This window comes from Myotis yumanensis, unplaced genomic scaffold, assembly GCF_028538775.1.
Source record: "Myotis yumanensis isolate MYYU_CA2020_CCGP unplaced genomic scaffold, mMyoYum1.0.hap1 SCAF_6, whole genome shotgun sequence".
Classification (NCBI taxonomy): Eukaryota; Metazoa; Chordata; class Mammalia; order Chiroptera; family Vespertilionidae; genus Myotis; species Myotis yumanensis.
The window spans coordinates 1,128,433-1,148,523 of record NW_027223757.1 but is presented as its reverse complement, the minus strand read 5'-3'; the positions used below and the strand labels follow the sequence as shown (position 1 = coordinate 1,148,523).

The window sequence follows — 20,091 nt, the reverse complement described above, 5'->3', positions numbered from 1 at the left end:
ATAAATGGATAAAATAAGCCGTGTCTGAGGTCAGTGGCCCTTCCTTCGGTTTGTGTGCGAGGCCGCCACCCCACGCCTCCCCCCACCCTCCACCCCCCAGGCCGGCTCGGGAGCTCACCTCCGGGGCCACGAAGTTGGCCGTGTAGCAGGGCGTCATCAGCAGCCCGTTCTCGGCGCGCAGCTGCTTGGCGAACCCGAAGTCGCAGATCCGGATGGACTCGGGGTTCCCGGACTCGTCCACGTACAGGATGTTGCTTGGCTTCAGGTCCCGGTGCACGACCTGCAGAGGCAGGAGGGACCGCCTAACGGGGGGCCCTGGACGGTGGGGGGCGGGGGCGGGAGCGGGAGAGCAGGTGCGCTCAGGAACCGGGGTTCACTCGGGAGCCCTTTACTCTGAGCAGCCCTGCAGCAGGGCAAGGCAGCCCCCGCTTCACACTGACTCGCACCCGAGGAGCCGCGCAAGCCCCTCTCCGGTGAGTGAGATCTGAATGAGTAACAAACGGGCAGCGATGCTGGACCCGGGGCGGCTCAGGGGCCGGGAGACAGATGTGGCGACTGCCCTGGCCGGTGGCGGATTTGATCCCCAGTCAGGGCGCGTACAGGGGCAACGGATCGATGTTTTTCTCTCACAGTGATGTTCTCTCTCTTTCCTCTCCCTTCCTCTCTCTAAAAATCAATAATAAAGACATGTCCTTGAGTAAGGATTTAAAATAAAAGGAAATTCGGTGAGTTCAGGCAACCTGAATATAAAGGTTTCTGAAGATGATTATTTGTGCCCGGCCAGCGTGGCTCAGTGGTTGAGTATTGACCTATGAGCCAGGAGGTCACAGTTCAATTCCCGGTCAGGGCACAGGCCCGGGTTGTGGGCTCGATCCCTAGTGGGGGGTGTGCAGGAGGCAGCAGACCAGTGATCCTCATCATTGATGTTTCTCTCTCTCTCTCTCCCTCCCTGAAATCAATAAAGATATACGTATACATATATCTATATAAAAAGAGGACTATTTGCCTCATGCCCAGAGAATCCGCAGGGTTAGGTGTCACTGCACCAGGGATTTCAGACACAGGAGGCCACATGCACAGCTCTGCTCCCCTCACCCCGCTCCCAGCCCCCCGTGCCTCGCTTACCCCCTGCGAGTGCAGGTAGTCCATGGTCCGGGCGATGGTGCACAGCACGGCGCTGGCCTCGCGCTCCGAGAAGCAGCGCTGCCGCAGGATGCGGTCCAGCAGCTCCCCGCCGCGCATCAGCTCCGTCACCAGGTACACGAACTGCCCCTCGTCGTAGACCTGGGCCGGGAGGGCGCAGGGGTCAGTGCTGCGTCCCCCACGGCCACCCCACCCTGGGCGTGCTTGTGCCGGGAGAGAGGGACAGCTCAGGGGGGGCTCCCGGACGTGAAAGCAAGGCTGGTGTAGAATGAGGGCAGGGCCAGTCCCCTCACTCGGGCGCGGCTCTGAGGACAGAACCAGTGTGAATGACCTGAGCCAGGCAGGAATGACAGCGAGGCGGGAGCTCACGCCTGCACGCCGAGGCTCCTGCTGGGATGAGTCCCGACCTCCTGTTCCCCCCCGCCGCCCCCCACGGACAGGTAGACACAGAACACATGGAGGTTGCACAAAGCGTGCAGCAGGCCCAGGGCGGCGGGTGCAGACACTCCGTGCACCTGGCACCTGGGGGTGTGGACGGCAGGTTCTGACCCGCAGGTCCGGGCAGAGCTCCGCCCTGCGTCTCTGACAAGCCCATGGGCCTCTGTGCCAGGACAGGACTCGGAGCAGCCGGACCCTGCGGTCCAGACAGGCAGGGGCGGCCAGCTGACTTGGTCCCCTGGGGCAGGTTCCCCCGAGGAAGGTGAGAGACAGGGAGCTCCCCTCGCCCCGGCCTTCCCACTCTGGGGGTCTATGCCGCCCGTGCACCCGGTCACCCTGCACGGGCCGAGCATCGAGGAGAAGTGGACGGGAACGGAGCGCCCTAATGCACTCACGTCCTTGAGGGTGATGATGTTGGGGTGCTGGCCATACCGCAGCAGGATCTCGATCTCCTCCGAGGGGTCCCTCCTGCTCTTGTCGATGATCTGGAACAGACCGTGGAGCCGTGAGGCTCTCGGACAGACAGCGCCAGAGGCCGGAACCTTCCCACCTCCCGCTCCCCCGGACCAGGCCGACCGCCTGGGAATTCTCGGCACCCTCTCCCCACCCCCCCCACCCCCACCCCGCTCCGAGGACACGGGGTGTGGGCACCGGCTCTCAGGGAAGTTCTGGGCCCAAGTGGGGACTAGCGTCAGAGTAAGGGGAACCCCGTCCTGTGGGAGCCGAGGAGGTAGAGGGTGGGGCCGGGCAGGTGGGTGCAGGCAGCTGCCCGGGCCCGGCGCCCGCACTCAGCACTGCCCGGCACGGCCTCACCTTCACGGCGTACTCGGCGTCCGTGGCTCTGTGCACGCACCGCTTGCACACGGAGTAGGAGCCCACCCCGATGTCCTCCTTGACCTCGTAGCCGTCGGAGAAGTGGACGTTGTCCCCGTGCAGCTGCTGCGGGACGGAGGCGGGGCGCTCAGCTCTCACAGGATGGGGGGTGCAGGGGGGAGGGGAGGGGTACACAGGGCAGGTGCAACGGGGTCCAGGCTGTGCGCCCCGACCCTGAGCCCGGGGGGCAGAGGCGGGGCCCTCAGAGCTCTAGCGGGGTGGCACATAGCGCAGGCACAAAGGGGGTCCAGATTGTGCGCCTCAACCCGGCAGCCGGGAGGGGCGAGTCCTCTGGCCAAGGCCAGGGAGCTAGGACGACGGTTCCCATCGGACCCCAGCCTCCCCCGCCTCTCGGTCACGATCTTTCAGACAACGCGGGGCTGGCGGCTGGCGGCCAGTTTCCCCAGCAGCTGAGGGAGAATCTGGGAGCAGGAGGGGACGGCGCCCGGGAGGCCCAGCGTGGGGCTCAGACGCTGCGTCCCGCACGCGTGTCTGCGTGTCGACATCTAAGTGGAAATCTGACCCCATGAGGCCCCGTCACCACCGCGTACAAGCGCCGAGGCCGGGCGCCCCCTCCCAGCCAGCGCCCCCTCGGACACCCTGCTCTCTTCCCCAGAGGGCGGTGGGGAGAGAAACGTGGAGCCCAGCGCCCCACACGCCCCGACTGCGTTAGATGGAACGTCATCATGGTTTCTGTGCGGAGTCCTCCCTGTCCGGTTGGGTTTATAAGGGAGGAAACTACAAAAAGTCACCTTCCTGGCCTCCCACAGGCACATCTCACGACAGGGACGTGGCTCCCACACCCGGAGCCGCCTCCTGGGTCCCGGCTCCGCTCCCCACAGCGAGGACACCCGCCAGTGACACCTGTGGCTTGGCCTGCACCCCTGACCGCCATCGGGACTCTCCCTCCCTCAGGATGAGCGACGCGGGGACACGCCAGGGGCAGACACCATGGCCGCTCTCAGGGACGCCGAGAGGCACGAGGAGTCCGGGCGGAGAGCACCCGCCTCAGCTGAGACGGCACTGGTGGCCGAGCCCCGCGCCCCTCGCGGGGTTACCTGCACGATGGGGTGAACGGCCGCTCTGTGCGGGTCCTGCTGCGGGGGCTCCTGGACCAGGTTGGAGGCCACGAAACTGAAGCCTCTGAACAGTTGGTGCGAGTTGGCGCTGGGGGGCACGCCCGGGGAGTCTGCGGGGAACAGGGGAGCGGTCAGCTCCGAGGGGACGCCGGACTGCGGGGTGGGGACAGCGTGGGGACAGTGTAGGGAGTGGGGGCAGCGTGGGGTGTGGGGGCAGCGTGGGCCGTGGGGACAGCGTGGGGCGTGGGGGCAGCGTGGCGTGTGCATGTGGTGGGTTTTGGTGTCGTGGTGCCTGAGGAGCCTCGCTAAACCCTGCAGCAGAGCTAACACAACGCTGAGGCCGGCTGCTGGTGAGGGTCTTGGTGCCCCCGGGGCAGCAGGAGGCCCCGACAGAACTCAGTACCACCCGGTGCCATGGCTCCTCGTGAGCAGCACCACAATCTGCTTCCTCCTTGTCCCTGAGCCGCCGCCGCCGGGTCAGGAGCTGCCCGCCCCGAACTGTCCCACAAAAGCCCGGGAGGCTGCAGGTCTGCCCGCAGCTCGCACCGCGTGCCATCGTGGCCGGAACGGGCTTCACCAACAGCCTCAACCACGGAACGAGTGCGGCCCTGTCCCAACCTGGCGCACTCGGTGCCTTGTATCTGGCCAGCTGTTGACTTCCTGCTTCTCTTTTAAAATCACAGACAGCCCTGGCTGGTTTGGCTCAATGGAGAGAGTGTCGGCCTGCGGACTGAAGGGTCCTGGGTTCGATTCCAGTCAAGGGTGCATGCCTGGGTTGTGGGCTCAGTCCCCAGTAGGGGGCGTGCAGGAGGCAGCCGATCAATAATTCTCTCTCAGCATTGATGTTCCTATCTCCCTCTCCCCCTCCCTTCCTCTCTGAAATCAATAAAAAAAAATATTTTAAAAAAATCACAATTTCAGCTTCCAACGTAGTAAGAAGAGAACCCTGTACACACTCCCCCGGGATCCCCAGGAGCTGACTCATCCACGAGGATCACAGCACAGTGACTGGCAGAGGGAGCGACCGGATCTGACGGGATGGAGAGACCTTCGGAGGGACCGCAGGCGGCGACCGTGGAAGCTGCTCTTCCATCTGTGCGCCCTGACCCCGCGGCTGGTGGGACCCTCCGACAGGGTTTCCGTTTCGCAGGAGTCAGATCTGTCCTTCACAAATCTGTGCACCTAACTGCCCCCTGCCCCGTCTCCTAATGAAACGAGGGGTCGTGTCTCCAGATTCTGCCCTGTGCCGGCCTGGGTGTCCATCTGAAAGGGAGGCCACTGGACTGGCACCTCAGACCAAGTAGTGGGGGGCTGGGGTCTCCAGGAGCCTGGATGAACCCCCAACAGCACGGACCACGATTTCCCGTGAAGGCGCCTTGAGCCCGGATTCTCGGGTCAGGTAGGCGGACCCGCCATCGGCAAGGACCAGGGTCACACCGCTCGCTGCGGCCGGCACGCACCCGTGGGCGTCCGGGCCGTGAACTCGGGGTCGAAGTGGAAGGTGTCCTCGGGCCGGCCCACCGCGGGCTTGAAGGGCGGCTTGATGTCCTTCCGGTACAGCTTCTGCGGGAAAGCGAGCCGGTGAGCAGCGGGGCCGCGGGCAGGGCAGCGGGAAGGTGAGCAGCAGGGCCAGGGGCGGGGGAGCGGGAAGGTGAGCAGGGGGGCGGGGGGGGGGGGGCGGCCGCGGGGCAGGGGAGCGGGAAGGTGAGCAGGGGGGCGGGGGGGGGTGGACGGGGGCAGGGGAGCAGGAGGAGAGCAGCGGGGCCGCGGGCATGTGGGTGACCCTCCCACACACGGAGCCGCTGAGGGGGTGGCCGTTCTGTTTACTCGGTGGAAAGTCTGAGGGCACGTGTGCCGTGGGGGTCTCTTCCCTGAGCAAGTGCCCGTGAGACTCCAGCCCGTCCAGGAGGCTCCGGGCCCCAGGTGACAGTGGACGTGGCCTCGGTGCCCCCCCCGCCCCCCGTCACTGTGAGGGGACCACGGCCACTTACATTCCAGTCTATGGTGACGAAGAAGGGGTGACGCTTGATCTCCTCCACGCCGTCGCTGCCCGCACCTGCCAGGACAGCCGTGAGCGGGAGGACCAAGTGTCAGCGGGGAGCCCCCCCCTCCCCGTGGAGGGCGGCCCCAGAGGCCCCTGGGAGCCCCGCAGAGACGGGCCATGGAGGTGAGTGTGGGGGGCGACCTCGGGGTGGCACCTGCTGAGGCTTCGCAGTTAAGGGGCTGCACAGAAGCAGCCCCTCAGGCTGCCCTTCGTCTCCGCCCCAGAGCGGCCCCCCGGCAGGACGGTGCCCCCACCTGGTGTGAAAGCAGCTCCCACCACCTGGGCAGCAGCCATGAGCTCGGACCTCGCGGGCCCGTGTCCTTGGAGCTCAGGCGACAGCACCCCCCCCCAACCCCCTCCGGGACCCGGGAACCCGGAGCAGGAGCCGAGCGGGGGCAGGTGTCCGTCCCCGGGTCCCCAGGGGGTGGGGGGGCTTACCCAGCCGGTTGCATGGGTTCCGCTTGAAGAGCGCTCGCAGCAGGCTCTGCGCCTCCACGCTGAGGAACTGGGGCATGCCCAGCTTGGCCCTGCGGGGCGGGGGGGTCAGGCGCAGGGCGGCCAGGGGGGCCACCCCGCTGCCCAGCACGGCCACCAGGGGCGACCACCCGCTGCCCAGCACGGTGATCAGGGGCGACCACCCGCTGCCCAGCACGGCCACCAGGGGCGACCACCCGCTGCCCGGCACGGTGATCAGGTGCATCCGTGCTCCCGACCGGCCGGCAGCACTAACAGACCAGTCACCCCCGTGACCGGCAGCCGCGCCCTGACCCGGGCCTCAGGCCCTTCCGCGCTGTATCGGCGAGTCCTGTTCACGTGGGCTGCACGGTGATGCCGAGCACATTAGACATTAGAACTGGGAAGCGTCACGGCAGCTATGTCATCGCTTCGTTGGACAATAGCGAAGCCGCCAAGAACCCAGCACCGTGAGCGTCTGTGACTTCCCACGGGAGTGACTGATTCCCAAGCAGCACAGGGGGCTTCCGGCACCGACGTTCTCCTTTGGGGTCTCGTCCTGGGGGCCTGGGGGAGGAGGGCCTCGCACGCCCAGGTGGGGGCTTCAGGCCCCTGGGGAAGGCGGGACCCCAGCTGGGAGCTGCCCCCCAGAAATGCCGGCCTCCCCCCCCCCACGGGTCACATGCCCACCTCCCCCCTCGGCTTTGCCGAGGAACGAGTGTAGCTTTAGGGAAAGTGCAGGTCCATTCCCCCTTCAACCTTAAAGGAACTGAGGCGATCACCCCAAAGCCAGGGTGTCGTCCACGCCCGGAGCCTGGGAAGCCCTCTCCCGGGGTCTCCTCCACAGCCCCCCTCTCCATCGGGCACGTCACCCACAAACACCGCAGCCTCAGGGGCTCCGGCTTCTGTAACGGCCACGTGTCCACTCGCGGGGCTGAGTGAGGCGCTGTGAGGACAGCAGCCTTGGGGGGCCCCCTTTCACTCACAGCGAGCCCCTCCCTGACACTGACAGGGTCCCCACTCCCAGCCCCGCCCTCGGCCCCTCCCTCCAGGAGCTCGGCCCACGTCCTGCCCACAGGGACCCGGGGCGGGTGGACGATGCCACGCAGGGCGGTGGCCCTGGGTTAGAGTCTGTGGGGATTCTAAGGGCAAACCCCTCCGTGTGGTGAACGAGCCCCCGGGACGAGGAGGGAGGAACGTGTGCACCTGCACCAGGTGAGAAGAAGGGGACCCCTCCATGGTCTCTGAGCCCAAGCCTCGCCCTCTGACCCGTCAATCATCACTTCCCAGGCCCGGCCACTGGACACCCTGCAGCACCCTTCCTGGCGGAGAGCCTGTGGGTGGACGGTCCCTCGGGGCCCCTCAGGGTGGCCGCCCTGTATCCCCCGTGGCATCGCCGCCAACGCCTGCGAAGGCCCCTGGTGCTGAGGTCCGAGGACCCCGATGTGAGGAGGAGCTGACGGGGTGCAGCCACGGGGGCGGCTCCTACTCACTTGAGGATGAGGCCCATGGTCTCCTTCCTGTCCTTGCCCTGGAACGGCAGGGACCCCGTGAGCATCTCGAACTGCAGAGACAGAGCAGGGAGGCGCTCAGACTCGCAGAGAAGGTTCTGGAAGGGCCGTGCTGTCCCGGGGAGGGGACAGGCCCTCACCATGAGCACCCCGCCCTCACCATGAGCACCACCCTCACCATGAGCACCCAGCCCTCACCATGAGCACCGCCCTCACCATGAGCACCACCCTCACCATGAGCACCCCGCCCTCACCATGAGCACCGCCCTCACCATGAGCACACAGCCCTCACCATGAGCACCCCGCCCTTACCATGAGAACCCCGCCCTCACCGTGAGCACCCGCCCTCACCATGAGCACCCCGCCCTTACCATGAGAACCCTGTCCTCACCATGAGAACCCGCCCTCACCATGAGCACCCAGCCCTCACCATGAGCACACAGCCCTCACCATGAGCACCCGCCCTCACCATGAGCACCCGCCCTCACCATGAGCACACAGCCCTCACCATGAGCACACAGCCCTCACCATGAACACACAGCCCTCACCATGAGCACCCGCCCTCACCATGAGCACCCCGCCCTCACCATGAGCACCCCGCCCTCAGCATGAGCACCGCCCTCACCATGAGCACACAGCCCTCACCATGAGCACCCAGCCCTCACCATGAGCACACAGCCCTCACCATGAGCACGCCGAAGGACCACCAGTCGGCGCTCTGCGTGTGGCCCCGCCGGTTCACCACCTCGGGCGCCATGTACTCGATGGTCCCGCAGAACGAGTAGGCGCGGGTGTCGTGGTCGATGGCCTCCTTGCTCAGCCCGAAGTCTAGGGAAACAGCCGCGGCCCTTCTCAGTCTCTGAGACCCAGCAGAGGCTTCCGCGGCATTTCTGTGAATTCTGCCCAATGGGCATCACGGCCCCACCCACTCTGTCTGCCCAACTCAACCCCCGTGGACGCCAGCGCTGCCCCACCCACAGGCGCTCCCCGGGCAACCGTCTTCAGAAGCCACAGATTCAGGAGCCCTGGAAGGTGTCAAGAAATTGTACTTCTGCCGGCCGGCGTGGCTCAGTGGTTGAGTGTCGACCTGTGAACCAGGAGGTCATGGTTCGATTCCTGGTCAGGGCACAGGCCCAGGGTGCAGGCTCGTTCCCCAGTGTGGTGCGTGCAGGAGGCAGCCAATCAGTGATTCTCTCTCATCATTGATGTTTCTCTCTCTCCCTCTCCCTTCCTCTCTCTGAAATTAATAAAATACATATATTTTTAAAAAGAAATTGTACTTCTCAGTGACCACCATGAAGTCCCCAGGAGACCTGATTTCTAACCGCCCACATGGGCCAGCAGAGGGCCTGACAGCACGGGGGCCACTGACCAGACAGTAGGCGGGGTTTGCTGGGAGGGAGGGGAGGGAGGAGGGAAGAGGAGGGAGGAGGGAGGAGGGAAGAGGGAGGAGGAGGAGAGAGGAGGGAGGAGGAGGAGAGAGGAGGGAGAGAGAGAGATAGAAACATCCTCTCTTCTCCACCTCCCTCGCCCTCCTCCCGCTGCAGGGAGATTCTCAGGGCCGGGGGAGGTCTCGAGGGCCGGCGCTCACTCACCTGTGACCTTGATGTGACCCTCTTCGTCCAGGAGGATGCTGAGGGGAGAGCAGAGGCTCTGTCAGCGCCCGGCAGGTAGGCACGTGGGGGGCACGGCACCCAGGGACCCCAGGCCGCCCGTGCACAGTCTCCGTGCGGGAGCTGCCCGCTGCCCGTGCATAACTAAAAGGACCCCTTCCTGTGTTTCCATCTTTGCTTTTCGGTGACACCTAATCTTGGCCCAGAAATGAGCAGCTTTCGCCATGAACCCTCACTAGTCCTCACTGACATCTTTTCTCCTGCAGCCCCACCACGATGTATGACTCTTTTTACCTATAAAGATCCCTTCGGCCTGTAAAGAGCGAGAGAGAGCAGGGCTCGGGGCTCCCGGCCGGGACCCCCCGGCTGCACTCGCTAGAGGAGGGGCGCCGAGGTCACGGGACGCTGCTCCCCCCGTGGGACACGCAGGCAGGGCCTGGCGACGGTGTGACCGGCTAGTCACACCTGCAGCAGCGACGCGTGTTGTGCTGGCGGTGACGTCAGAGGCCATGAGGGGGTGTGGGACCAGCGGGTGAGGGTGTGCCACCCGCCTGCCCACCTGACCTGCGGCCACGGCCCTGAGCTCCGCCGGCCTCCCCGGGACCAGGTCCAAGCGCTGGGAACCGGTGCAGCTCAGCGTGAGCCCCACTGTGTCCGGCACCGCCCAGGGCAGCGGGTGGAACGGCTCATCCCACCTGGATCCCCGCCTGGGAGGTGCCGGCAGGAGGAAGCCCCGCCCACTCCTGGGGTGACCTCCGTGGAAACTGAACCCTGAGCAGGGGCTGCGGGGGGCGGGGAGGGGGGCTGGCAAGCAGGGGCGAGGCCTGCGCCCACGTGGCCCACTCACTTCTCGGGCTTCAGGTCCCTGTAGATGATGCCCAGGCCGTGCAGGTGGTCCAGCGCCAGGGCCAGCTCTGCCAGGTAGAACTTGACGTCCTCCTCCGTGAACATCACCTGCGAGCAGAGAGCAAGGCGAGCGAGCTGGCGGCTGGTCCCTTTATCAACGCTCTGCCAAGGGGACCCGGCTCAGCCCCGCGGAGTCCACACCCGGTGGGTCCTGCTCTGCACGCGGTCCCCCCCACCACGCCCCCCACTCTGCCACCCCCCAGGCGATGCCTCTGGCGCTCACAGTGGAAACGGGTCTATTTATAGTTTCAGGTCAGGGAAGGCGAAGAGCGAGGCCTACAAAGCTGACGCCATCGGCGCCTGGACCTCCTCCCGGGTCCTCGCCCGCCGGTCACCAGCTCCCAGTCTCCCGGGCTTTACATTTCAAAGGAGCTTCTGATGTGAACGCGTGAGGTTCAACACAGCCAAGCACGAGGCTGGCGAGGAGCTCTGACATCATGCCTGGTACACGCTTCTCCCCCTCTCCTTGGTCACCTTCACGGATTCACGCAAACTGGCGGCGGCTGCCTGCCCAGAGGGCGACGGGGTCCACCCAGGATGACACTCCGTGGTGCGGGGTCAGCTGAGCACCCCGAGCCGGGGACAGGGGGCGCGTGGGTGTCGGGGCACCCGATTCAGGCCGGGACATCACACACGTCAAGGTCAACGGGCCGCCAGGACACTCCCCTGTCCCCAGGGTGTCAGAGCAGCAGGTACTTGTCGTGGCTGCTGGGCAGGGAGCCAGAGAGGGCGGGGAACACTATCCACATTCACCCCGAGATCAAAGTCCCGACCGGAGCCCAGAGCTCCCTCTGAGGGCGACACGAAATCAGCCCCAGGGTGCTCAGCGTGAGCCAGGGCGCAGCGTACGGTGGTGGGGACCGGAGGTGACTGTCAGGCTCACCCACACCAACACCTCACTTCACACAGGGTCCTCCCAGTGGGGCAGGGACCATGCCCACAGCCTGGCGGGGACCCTGGTGCTGCCGCCCTCCCTCCAGCCTCTGGGATCTCCCACTCTGCCTTCCGTGTTCCACCAGCTCCGAATTCTTTCCTAAACGGTCACCACATTCACGGGCTTCCTCACAGACGCTCCGAGGCCTCCCAGCTCCCCTGACCTGACTCCACCCTGTACATAGAGCAGGTGCTCAGAGGGCACAGACTTCTCGGCTAGGCCAGTTCTCTCAGCATCACCCGTGGTGCCAAAGACAAAACACAGAGCATCTCCACAGAAACGAAACACCCTGCAGCAGGCTCTGCAGTGACCACCACAGAAGGGACCAGACACCTCCTCCAGGAGGGACCACACACCTGCCCCGGGAGGGACCACACACCTGCCCCGGGAGGGACCACACACCTGCCCTAGGAGGGACCACACACCTGTCCCAGGAGGGACCACACACCTGTCCCAGGAGGGACCACACACCTGCTCCAGGAGGGACCACACACCTGCTCCAGGAGGGACCACACACCTGCCCCAGGAGGGACCACACACCTGCTCCAGGAGGGACCACACACCTGCTCCAGGAGGGACCACACACCTGCTCCAGGAGGGACCACACACCTGATCCAGGAGGGACCACACACCTGATCCAGGAGGGACCACACACCTGCCCCAGGAGGGACCACACACCTGCCCCAGGAGGGACCACACACCTGCTCCAGGAGGGACCACACACCTGCTCCAGGAGGGACCACACACCTGATCCAGGAGGGACCACACACCTGCCCCAGGAGGGACCACACACCTGCCCCAGGAGGGACCACACACCTGATCCAGGAGGGACCACACACCTGTCCCAGGAGGGACCACACACCTGATCCAGGAGGGAGCACACGCCTCCTCCAGGAGGGACCATACACCTGATCCAGGAGGGACCACACACCTGTTCCAGGAGGGACCACACACCTGATCCAGGAGGGACCACACACCTGCCCCAGGAGGGACCACACACCTGCCCCAGGAGGGACCACACACCTGCTCCAGGAGGGACCACACACCTGCTCCAGGAGGGACCACACGCCTGATCCAGGAGGGACCACACACCTGCTCCAGGAGGGACCACACGCCTCCTCCAGGAGGGACCATACACCTGATCCAGGAGGGACCACACACCTGTTCCAGGAGGGACCACACACCTGATCCAGGAGGGACCACACACCTGCCCCAGGAGGGACCACACACCTGATCCAGGAGGGACCACACACCTGCCCCAGGAGGGACCACACACCTGCCCTAGGAGGGACCACACACCTGTCCCAGGAGGGACCACACACCTGTTCCAGGAGGGACCACACACCTCCTCCAGGAGGGACCACACACCTGTCCCAGGAGGGACCACACACCTGTCCCAGGAGGGACCACATACCTGATCCAGGAGGGACCACACACCTGTTCCAGGAGGGACCACACACCTGATCCAGGAGGGACCACACACCTGCCCTGGGAGGGAACACACGCCTGATCCAGGAGGGACCACACACCTGATCCAGGAGGGACCACACACCTGCCCCAGGAGGGACCACACACCTGCCCCAGGAGGGACCACACACCTGCCCCAGGAGGGACCACACACCTGCCCCAGGAGGGACCACACACCTGCTCCAGGAGGGACCACACACCTGTTCCAGGAGGGACCAGGCACCAGGCAGGAAGGATGGCTGCTCTAGGAGGGCTTTTGCCAGAACTGGGTCTGATTCTATAGCCTCAGGCTTTGAACTATAGGCAAGCAGCCCCATAGGTCACTGTGCCATTGCCCAAGGGACCACCAGGAAATGAAGGGAGAGAGCCCACACTGTCCCCCCCCCCGCCCCCCCCCCCCCCCCTGCCCAGGCTCTCCCTCCCTCTGTCCCTGAGTCCCAGACAGAAAGGGACAGCCCACGACCAGCGACCACGACCGGCGACCACAACCGGCGACCACAACCGGCGACCGGGGCGGGCTTACCTCCTTGGAGAGCCGGGTGAAGAGGTCCCCTCCGCGCAGGAAGTCCAGGATCAGGTAGAGCTTCCCCTCCGTCTGGAAGGCTGTGAAGGGGAGAGCGAGCAGTCAGCAGTCTGGGCCTCGTGGTCCCTGGAGTGGCCGTGCCCCCGGGTCAGTCTCTGCGGCTCCAAGGATCCTGTGTCGCGACCCTGTGACCTGGGTCACTTCACAAACGGAGGGAGCGGTGGGAGCCAGCGGCCGGGAGGATGTGGGGAGGGGCCGATATTAGCGAGTCTCCTGCTTCCGTCACTTCTTAGGGTCTGGCTATTTCTCTCTCCCTTCCCTCCTCCCCTCCTGCTTTAACCACAAAGGGGCCAGGAGACACAGGGAGAAAGGCACTTGCAGTCCCTGTGCGGCTGCTGTTGCCACAGTCAGGCTGGGCCTGGGGGACGACGGGTCTCTCTCTGCTGGGGGTGGGGGGAGGGGAGAGAGGTGGGGGCGATGCTCTGACCACATTGGGTGGAGCCTCCTTTCCTTGCCACGGAATTGCATTCTCCCCGGCTCGGGGCTCGAGGGCACCCACGCTCCGATCCCCTCCTTCACGGCAGTGCAGTGACCAGCTGGGTGGCTATTCGACATCATGGCAGTGGTGCGGGCGCTCCGGGTTTGATCCCAGCGCCACGATTATGAGCGCACTGCTTGTGCCCCAGTCACGGGCCACAGACATAGCTCCGCCCACCACTTAGCCAGGGTGCCCAGCCAAATGGGCTGACCGTGCACGCAAGGGCCGAGAGACCGTCCGGCCGGCCGGTGGGCCTCGGTGGCTGAGCGTCGACACATGACCCAGGAGGTCACAGTTCGATTCCCCGCCAGAAGAGATAAAAAGGCAGAAAACTGACAGGAGGTGTGTGGCCCAGCAGGTAAGTGGCGTTGGGCAAATTATTTGATCTGAGCCTTAGTTTTGTCTTCTGAAAAATCGAAATAATAACCTGCTTTGCAGGGCAGTTTAAAATGCTTGAAGCAGGAGCCACTTAAAATGCAGGAAGTGTTACCATCTCTGCTTTACATAAACTACTGCATCACAAAGCACTTTATTTTAAAACAACACAAAAATGTCATCGGTTCGGCCCCATTCTAGGCCAAGAGACTTTTTTTAACGACTTAATCAATGACAATAATCTATCTATATAAAAGCCAGTAGCTATGATGTGCACTGACCACCAGGGGGCAGACGCTCAACGCAAGAGCAGAAACCACAGGCATGGAAACATGGAACAGACTGATGAATGTCAGAGCAAAGGGGGAAGGGGGAGGGCGGGGAGAGATTAACCAAAGGTCTTATATGCATCCTAGAGGCCCAGTGCACGGATTTGTGCACCGGTGGGGTCCCTCGGCCTGGCCTGCGGAGATCGGGCCGAAACCAGCAGTCCAACATCCCCCGGATTGCGAGAGGGTGCAGGCCAGGTGCACGAATCCGTGCACCAGGCCTCTAGTTAAAGAATAATAATGTATAGCCACCTCACAGTCAGCCTTCGAGAGAAAAATAAGGCACTTGCTCCTTTTGAGAAAACGTGGGCCGAGCGACTCGGAGGGGGCAGGGGGACTCGGGGGCCCTCTCTGACGCTGGCTCCTCCTCAGTGCCCCGTCTGGGGGCGCTGCCCCCGGGCCCCAGAGCAGTGGCTTTATCTTATTTTTCACTGTATTTACCGTAGTGCAGCTTCACGATGAAGGGGTGGTTCACCTCTGCCAAGATGTCTCTCTCCATCTTCGACCTGACACGGTCCCGAACTGCGGACAGAAACCAGGCTCACACAGGCAGGCCCGGCCCAGGGACTCGGCACCACACACTGACGTGAGTCACCCTCAACTCCTCGTCACAAGCATTCACACGTGCACAGAGTGGAACTAAGGGGATGATGACCAGGAGGCCCCACAATCGCTGGTATTTGTGCACACGCTCTCTCTCCACACACACACACACACACACACACACACACACACACACACACACTGTAGCCAGAAATCTGACTCTCACCTGCCGGCCGACACCATGACCCCCAGGCCCAGCACCTCCTGGGAATAAGGGCACCCCCTAGGGCATTAGCTCTCATGCCATGATCTCACTGAACAACCTCCCCAAACCCCATGTCATTTACAGCGGGTTTTCCCGACCTAGGAAGCTCTCAAGTTCACACATCGTTGTTCCTTTGTTCTCTCTCTCTCTCTCTCTCTCTCTCTCTCTCTCTCTCTTATCTTCACCCAAAGATACTTTCCCATTGGTTTTTAGAGAGAGTGGAAGGGAGAGGGAGAGACCGAGAGAAACATCAATGTGAGAGAGTCACATCGACTGGTTGCCTCCTGCACACCCCCTGACCGGGGCTGGGGATCGAGCCTGCGACCCGTCTTCTGTCACCCGAGGTGGGTTCTCTTCTGGGGAAAGTCCCGGTCCATCGGCCTGTCCAGCCCCCCTGCCCTGGCCCCGTGACGTGACCGGGAGGCAGGGTGGACAGAGGGGACACGTGCTCCTGCACCCCTCGCCGTCTCCCTGCAGAGCACGGCCTCGGTGCCGGGTAGGAGACCCTGAAACCCTCCGGGATCGATGTCCTTGTCATCGCGCTCAGATCCACTTGGAATGTAATGAGCCTGTGCAGTCACACGCCCGATAGTGAATGGAAACCAGGGACACGTGAGCCTGGGGACATTCCAGCTGCCCAGGGGCTGTAGTCACAGTGGGAAAGCAAGTGTCTGTGTCCACCCTACAGTCACACCCCCATAAACCCGGGTCCACTAGGGAGTTCAGTGCTAACGAGCATCGAGCCACGCAACGGTCCCCGAGACGGTGCGGCCGGAGGCTGGGGACCTGCCTAGTAAGTCAGCGAAGACACAGCACCGGGAAGGGACAGGCCGAGCTACGGACCAGCTGCACATCGGCATCCAGAGGCCAACGCACGTGCGCGATGACCGGAAACCAACCGCGAAGGGCCGGGAGCCCCGTCAACACCCCGAGTCCCCTGATGGCACCTAAAACAAGAGGAGGGCCTGCTCCGGCCGCGGTGCCCATCCCGGGACGCAGATAAAACACGTCCGGGAAACATTTCCATGTGTGACATGATCTGGGAGCCGACGCTTGGGCAGACCCTGGTCGAACCCCCGCAGATAGGGCCGGGGCGGCCGGACGCAGGGAAGGTGTGCTCCCCGCAGGCCAGGTCCTCCCCCTGCTGACCGTCTGCTGTGTGACGGCCACGCCCGGGGCCACGCCCAGCGGGCCGTGTGAGGACCGCACACCGGGCTGTGCCCTGGGAAACCGAGCGGCGAGCCTGACCGGCTCTCCCTCTCCTGGCATCCGTGAGAATGGACCTGCGGGCACCAACACCCCGTGCACGCGTGTGTGGGGACACACGTGTCCACGTCTCTCATCTGGACCTGTGCTCAGGGCGGGTGGGCACACAGGGGGCTGGGAACCAGGTGCGGGCCTTGGCTTCTAACCTGTCCCTGCGACAACGAAGGGACACAGAGCGGCCACGAGCCACGTGTGTGTGAAGCTGAGCGACCCGCCTCATGAACTCAGGCCGACCCGCCGTCCACACGCAGCGTGACCACCTGCCGGCCCCCGATCGAGGCTCTGCCACGCGTGCACGTGGACATGTGTGAAGGAGGGTGTGATGCCACACGACATTCCTCTGGGAACGAGGGATACGGCAGACTCGGAAGTGTCACACTGTGTATCGGTCAGAGCCACGTGTCTGGTGTCCTCCATTAGGGACGCCCTCCTGAACCATGTGGCACTGCACAGAATGTGATGTGAGCAGCGCAGGGACCCTCCAAGCCCCCTGAGGCCCTCCGAGCCCCCCAAGACCCTCCGAGCCCCCACCTTTCAGCGTGGCCTTCTTCAGCACCTTCATGGCGTACAGCTGCCCGGCGTCCGGCCCCACGGCCTTGCGCACCAGGAACACCTGCAGAGGGACACGGGACATGATCGGCCATGTGTCCTTCTCCCCGTGTCCTGCCTGGACAAGGGACACACAGGGAGTTCGCGGAGCTTCCGACAACAAATGCGCACAGGGAAGGGTAAGTGCAGCATGTTCTCTGGCAGTCGGGAGGCGGGAGGAGCTCCCCTCGCTCCCACGGCTTTGTGGCGACATGTGTGTGCATGTGGCGACGTGTGTGTGCATGTCTAGAGACGTGTGTGCGTGTGTGTGTGTGTGTGTGTGTGCATGTGTCACAGGAGAATCATGTTGTTTCTGGTGCTGTGACCCTCCCACTAAGCATTTCATGTCAGAAGGAATCCCCCTCCTTTTTAAATACAAGAACTCACTGTTCCAAGGGGCCTGCCCAGTCCCCTGTGAGCACCCCTCGGGACCCCTTGGGGAGCCCCCCGAGTTATTCTGAGGGCACAGAGCCTGCTCCCCGGTTTTGTGCTTTCTTCACCCACATCTCAGCTTTGAGGCACTTGAGCTCACAGCCTGGTCTCCACGTGGCTCCCAGGGGCACGTGGACATTGAACGGCACTTTCTCAGCATTTCAGACCCGCGTCAGGCCGACAGCCATGTCACCCACGTTAGGGGCGGGGACAGAGTGTGTCACCCACGTTAGGGGCGGGGACAGCGTGTGTCACCCACGTTAGGGGCGGGGACAGCCATGTGTCACCCACGTTAGGGGCGGGGCACAGTGAGAGGCGGGGATTTGGTTTGCTCCCTTCTCAGGACGTGGGAACCGTAACCCCCGGCGTCTATACCGCTGGCCGGGGCCGTGGCCTGAACAGAGCCCGGGGACACGCCGTGGGAGAGGCCGAGCCGGGGCGGCGGCGGAGAGGAAGCGTGTGGCGCTCTCGGGATCGGTGCCGCTCGGCACAGCTCTGACCTGCGTGCGGTTCCCATCAGGATGGACCTGCCCAGGGCGGGCGCCTGCGAACGGCACCCCTCAGCCGGGGCCGCCTTCCCACGTGTTCAGGGGCATCCCCACCTCCTTCCCAATCAGCAGACACCCGAGTGCTTGCGTGCAAGGGGACCGGCCACGGGCGAGGGGACCGGCTGGTGCACAGGACGCGCTCGGAGGCAGGGGAGGGGACTCACCTTCCCGTAGGAGCCTTGTCCCAAGACCTTCAGCAGCTCAAACTGGGAGGGGTCGGCCTTCTCACAGCCGTCCTTCACGTGGTGGCTGATGTCGATCTCCTTGACCACTCCCTCCTCCTGCAAGATAGGCGCCCGGTGAACACGCGGGGGCCCGGCTGCGCCGGCCCCGTCCCACCCGCAGCCACGGCCTCGGCAGCTCGGTTACTCGTGCCAGCGATGCCGCCTGCAGCCGTGGGCCCCCGGCTTCTCCGACGTCTGCCACACGGCCTTACCACGTCCCAGGGAAATGGAGGGGCTCCGGGAGACCAGCCTGCCTCTGAGGGGTACGGGCAAGGTCTGCACAGGGAGGGAGGGGGGCTCGGGGACAAGGCCACCCTGGGGACTTGTTTTAAAGCCCGCGCGGCCGCTCAGTGGACTCGCCGTGAATGCGGCCTGGGAGATGCGTCTGCTTCTCGTGTCGGTCTCACTGCCCGACATCCAGCCACAGCGAATGCAACTGCCCTCCCACAGGCCATGTCGCAGCAGCAGCGGCAGGGAGCTCGCCCAGCCCAGCGCCAGAGCCCCCAGCAGGAGAGAGCAGCCCCGGCCTTTAAACTAGAATACTGACCGAGCCCGCCGCTGGCTCAGGGGGTGAGCGCTGACCTATGAGCCGGGAGGTCACGGTTCGATTCTGGTCAGGGCACAGGCCCGGGTTGCGGGCTCGATCCCCACCGGCCCCCCTGCAAGCCCCCGTCTCGGCACAACCTGTATTCCCTGCCCACGTGCCCTGGGCAGGAGTGATTCGCAAGGAAGACAGAGGTTAGTGAAAGCGACGGGGAGATGCGCACACGCTCGCGGGGAAGTGAGAGGGGTGGTGCTTGTGGCCCATTCCCTGGCGCCGATTGAACACAAGGAGGAGGCTCCGCGATTCACTGGGGAAGCGCTGCCATGCGGACAGGGCTCGGCTTCTAAGAAAACAGCTGTCGACTGGGACTCGCTCCCATCGGCAAGTGCTCCCACAGCACCGCCGGCCTCGCTGGTCAGTGAATCCACCGGACCGCTGGCCCGGCCGGGTGGGAACTGCAGCTGGACCGAGCTCCGTCCCACGTCTGCTCAGAGCGAGCCCGGGCGTCGCGATGAAACGCAGAGCTTCCCAGACCCACGCTGCCCGAGCTCTCCCCTCCCTCTCCCCTCCCTCACTGTCCGCCAGACGTACCTCCCCCGGGGCTGTCACAAGACACAACAGCCCAGACGCTGGTGGTCCGTGAGGCCCGGAGGCCTGGTGACCGCTGGCCCCGATAAACCTCCTTCCTTCTTCCTAAGCCCACTCCCCTGGGGACAGCGCGGCTCCGACGTGCACTATTCCGTGCTGCCGCCTCCAGGCCAGCGTGGGCGTGGGGGCCACGGAGGGCGGAGGACAGACCCTGCCCGGAGCACACGCCTGCCCCAGGAGTCACCCTCACGGCCGCCCCTGCTCGCTGTAACTGCCGAGGGGGCCGAGCTGGTGTGCCATATTTCTCGACTCTCCTGGGGACAGGACCCTCGAGGACACGATGCAATCTTGGCATCTTCTTCCCAGAAAACCAGGCAGGTGACCCAACCCCAGACGTGTGCCAGAGGTGAGGAACCCCAGGCCCGCCCCAGGCCCCGGTGAGGAACCGGTTCTCCCGGGACCACATACGAGGGATAGAATCCAGCCGTGACCGACGACTCTCTTTTGGGGCTGAGTTTATCTCAGTGCTTCTGGAACAGCCGACATAGGAACCCTCTGGGCCTTCGGTCTCTCACCTCTGGGCCCCGCCGATCAGCACACAGACCTCACCCGCGCTGACAGGGCCTCCAAAGGTTTTTGGCAAAGTCTGAGCAACCGGACACAAACAAGCAAGCGATGTGTGAGTTTTGCGCAAAGAACTTGGATGTTTCCAGTTAGGAAGTCTGGGCTTCGGTCTGGACCCTGCTTCTTCCTGGTTTTAGGGTTTTGGACACATAGTCTGCTCAGTGTCACTTACCCAACAGCGCAGGTGAGCCGTGGCTTAAACATTACACGTACGCCCCAGCCGGTGTGGCTCAGTGGACAGAG

At 64.3% G+C, this 20,091-nt stretch overlaps 1 protein-coding gene across 3 annotated transcripts in view; it reads right to left on the bottom strand.

Moving 5' to 3' along the window:
- The window catches only part of RPS6KA2 (ribosomal protein S6 kinase A2), a 96,916-nt gene that overhangs the window by 6,961 nt on the left and 69,864 nt on the right, over positions 1-20,091 (bottom strand). For all 3 annotated transcript variants that reach the window (XM_070417355.1, XM_070417358.1, XM_070417357.1), the window contains 16 exons: positions 18,033-18,149; positions 16,832-16,913; positions 14,668-14,748; positions 12,985-13,064; positions 10,002-10,108; positions 9,137-9,174; positions 8,227-8,369; positions 7,524-7,594; positions 6,016-6,104; positions 5,525-5,589; positions 4,994-5,096; positions 3,513-3,643; positions 2,395-2,520; positions 1,977-2,066; positions 1,126-1,284; positions 119-280 (listed from right to left, as the gene is read on the bottom strand). In XM_070417355.1, coding sequence (XP_070273456.1) covers positions 119-280; positions 1,126-1,284; positions 1,977-2,066; positions 2,395-2,520; positions 3,513-3,643; positions 4,994-5,096; positions 5,525-5,589; positions 6,016-6,104; positions 7,524-7,594; positions 8,227-8,369; positions 9,137-9,174; positions 10,002-10,108; positions 12,985-13,064; positions 14,668-14,748; positions 16,832-16,913; positions 18,033-18,149 — 1,644 coding nt within the window. The remainder of the gene's footprint in view (positions 1-118; positions 281-1,125; positions 1,285-1,976; positions 2,067-2,394; positions 2,521-3,512; positions 3,644-4,993; positions 5,097-5,524; positions 5,590-6,015; positions 6,105-7,523; positions 7,595-8,226; positions 8,370-9,136; positions 9,175-10,001; positions 10,109-12,984; positions 13,065-14,667; positions 14,749-16,831; positions 16,914-18,032; positions 18,150-20,091) is intronic.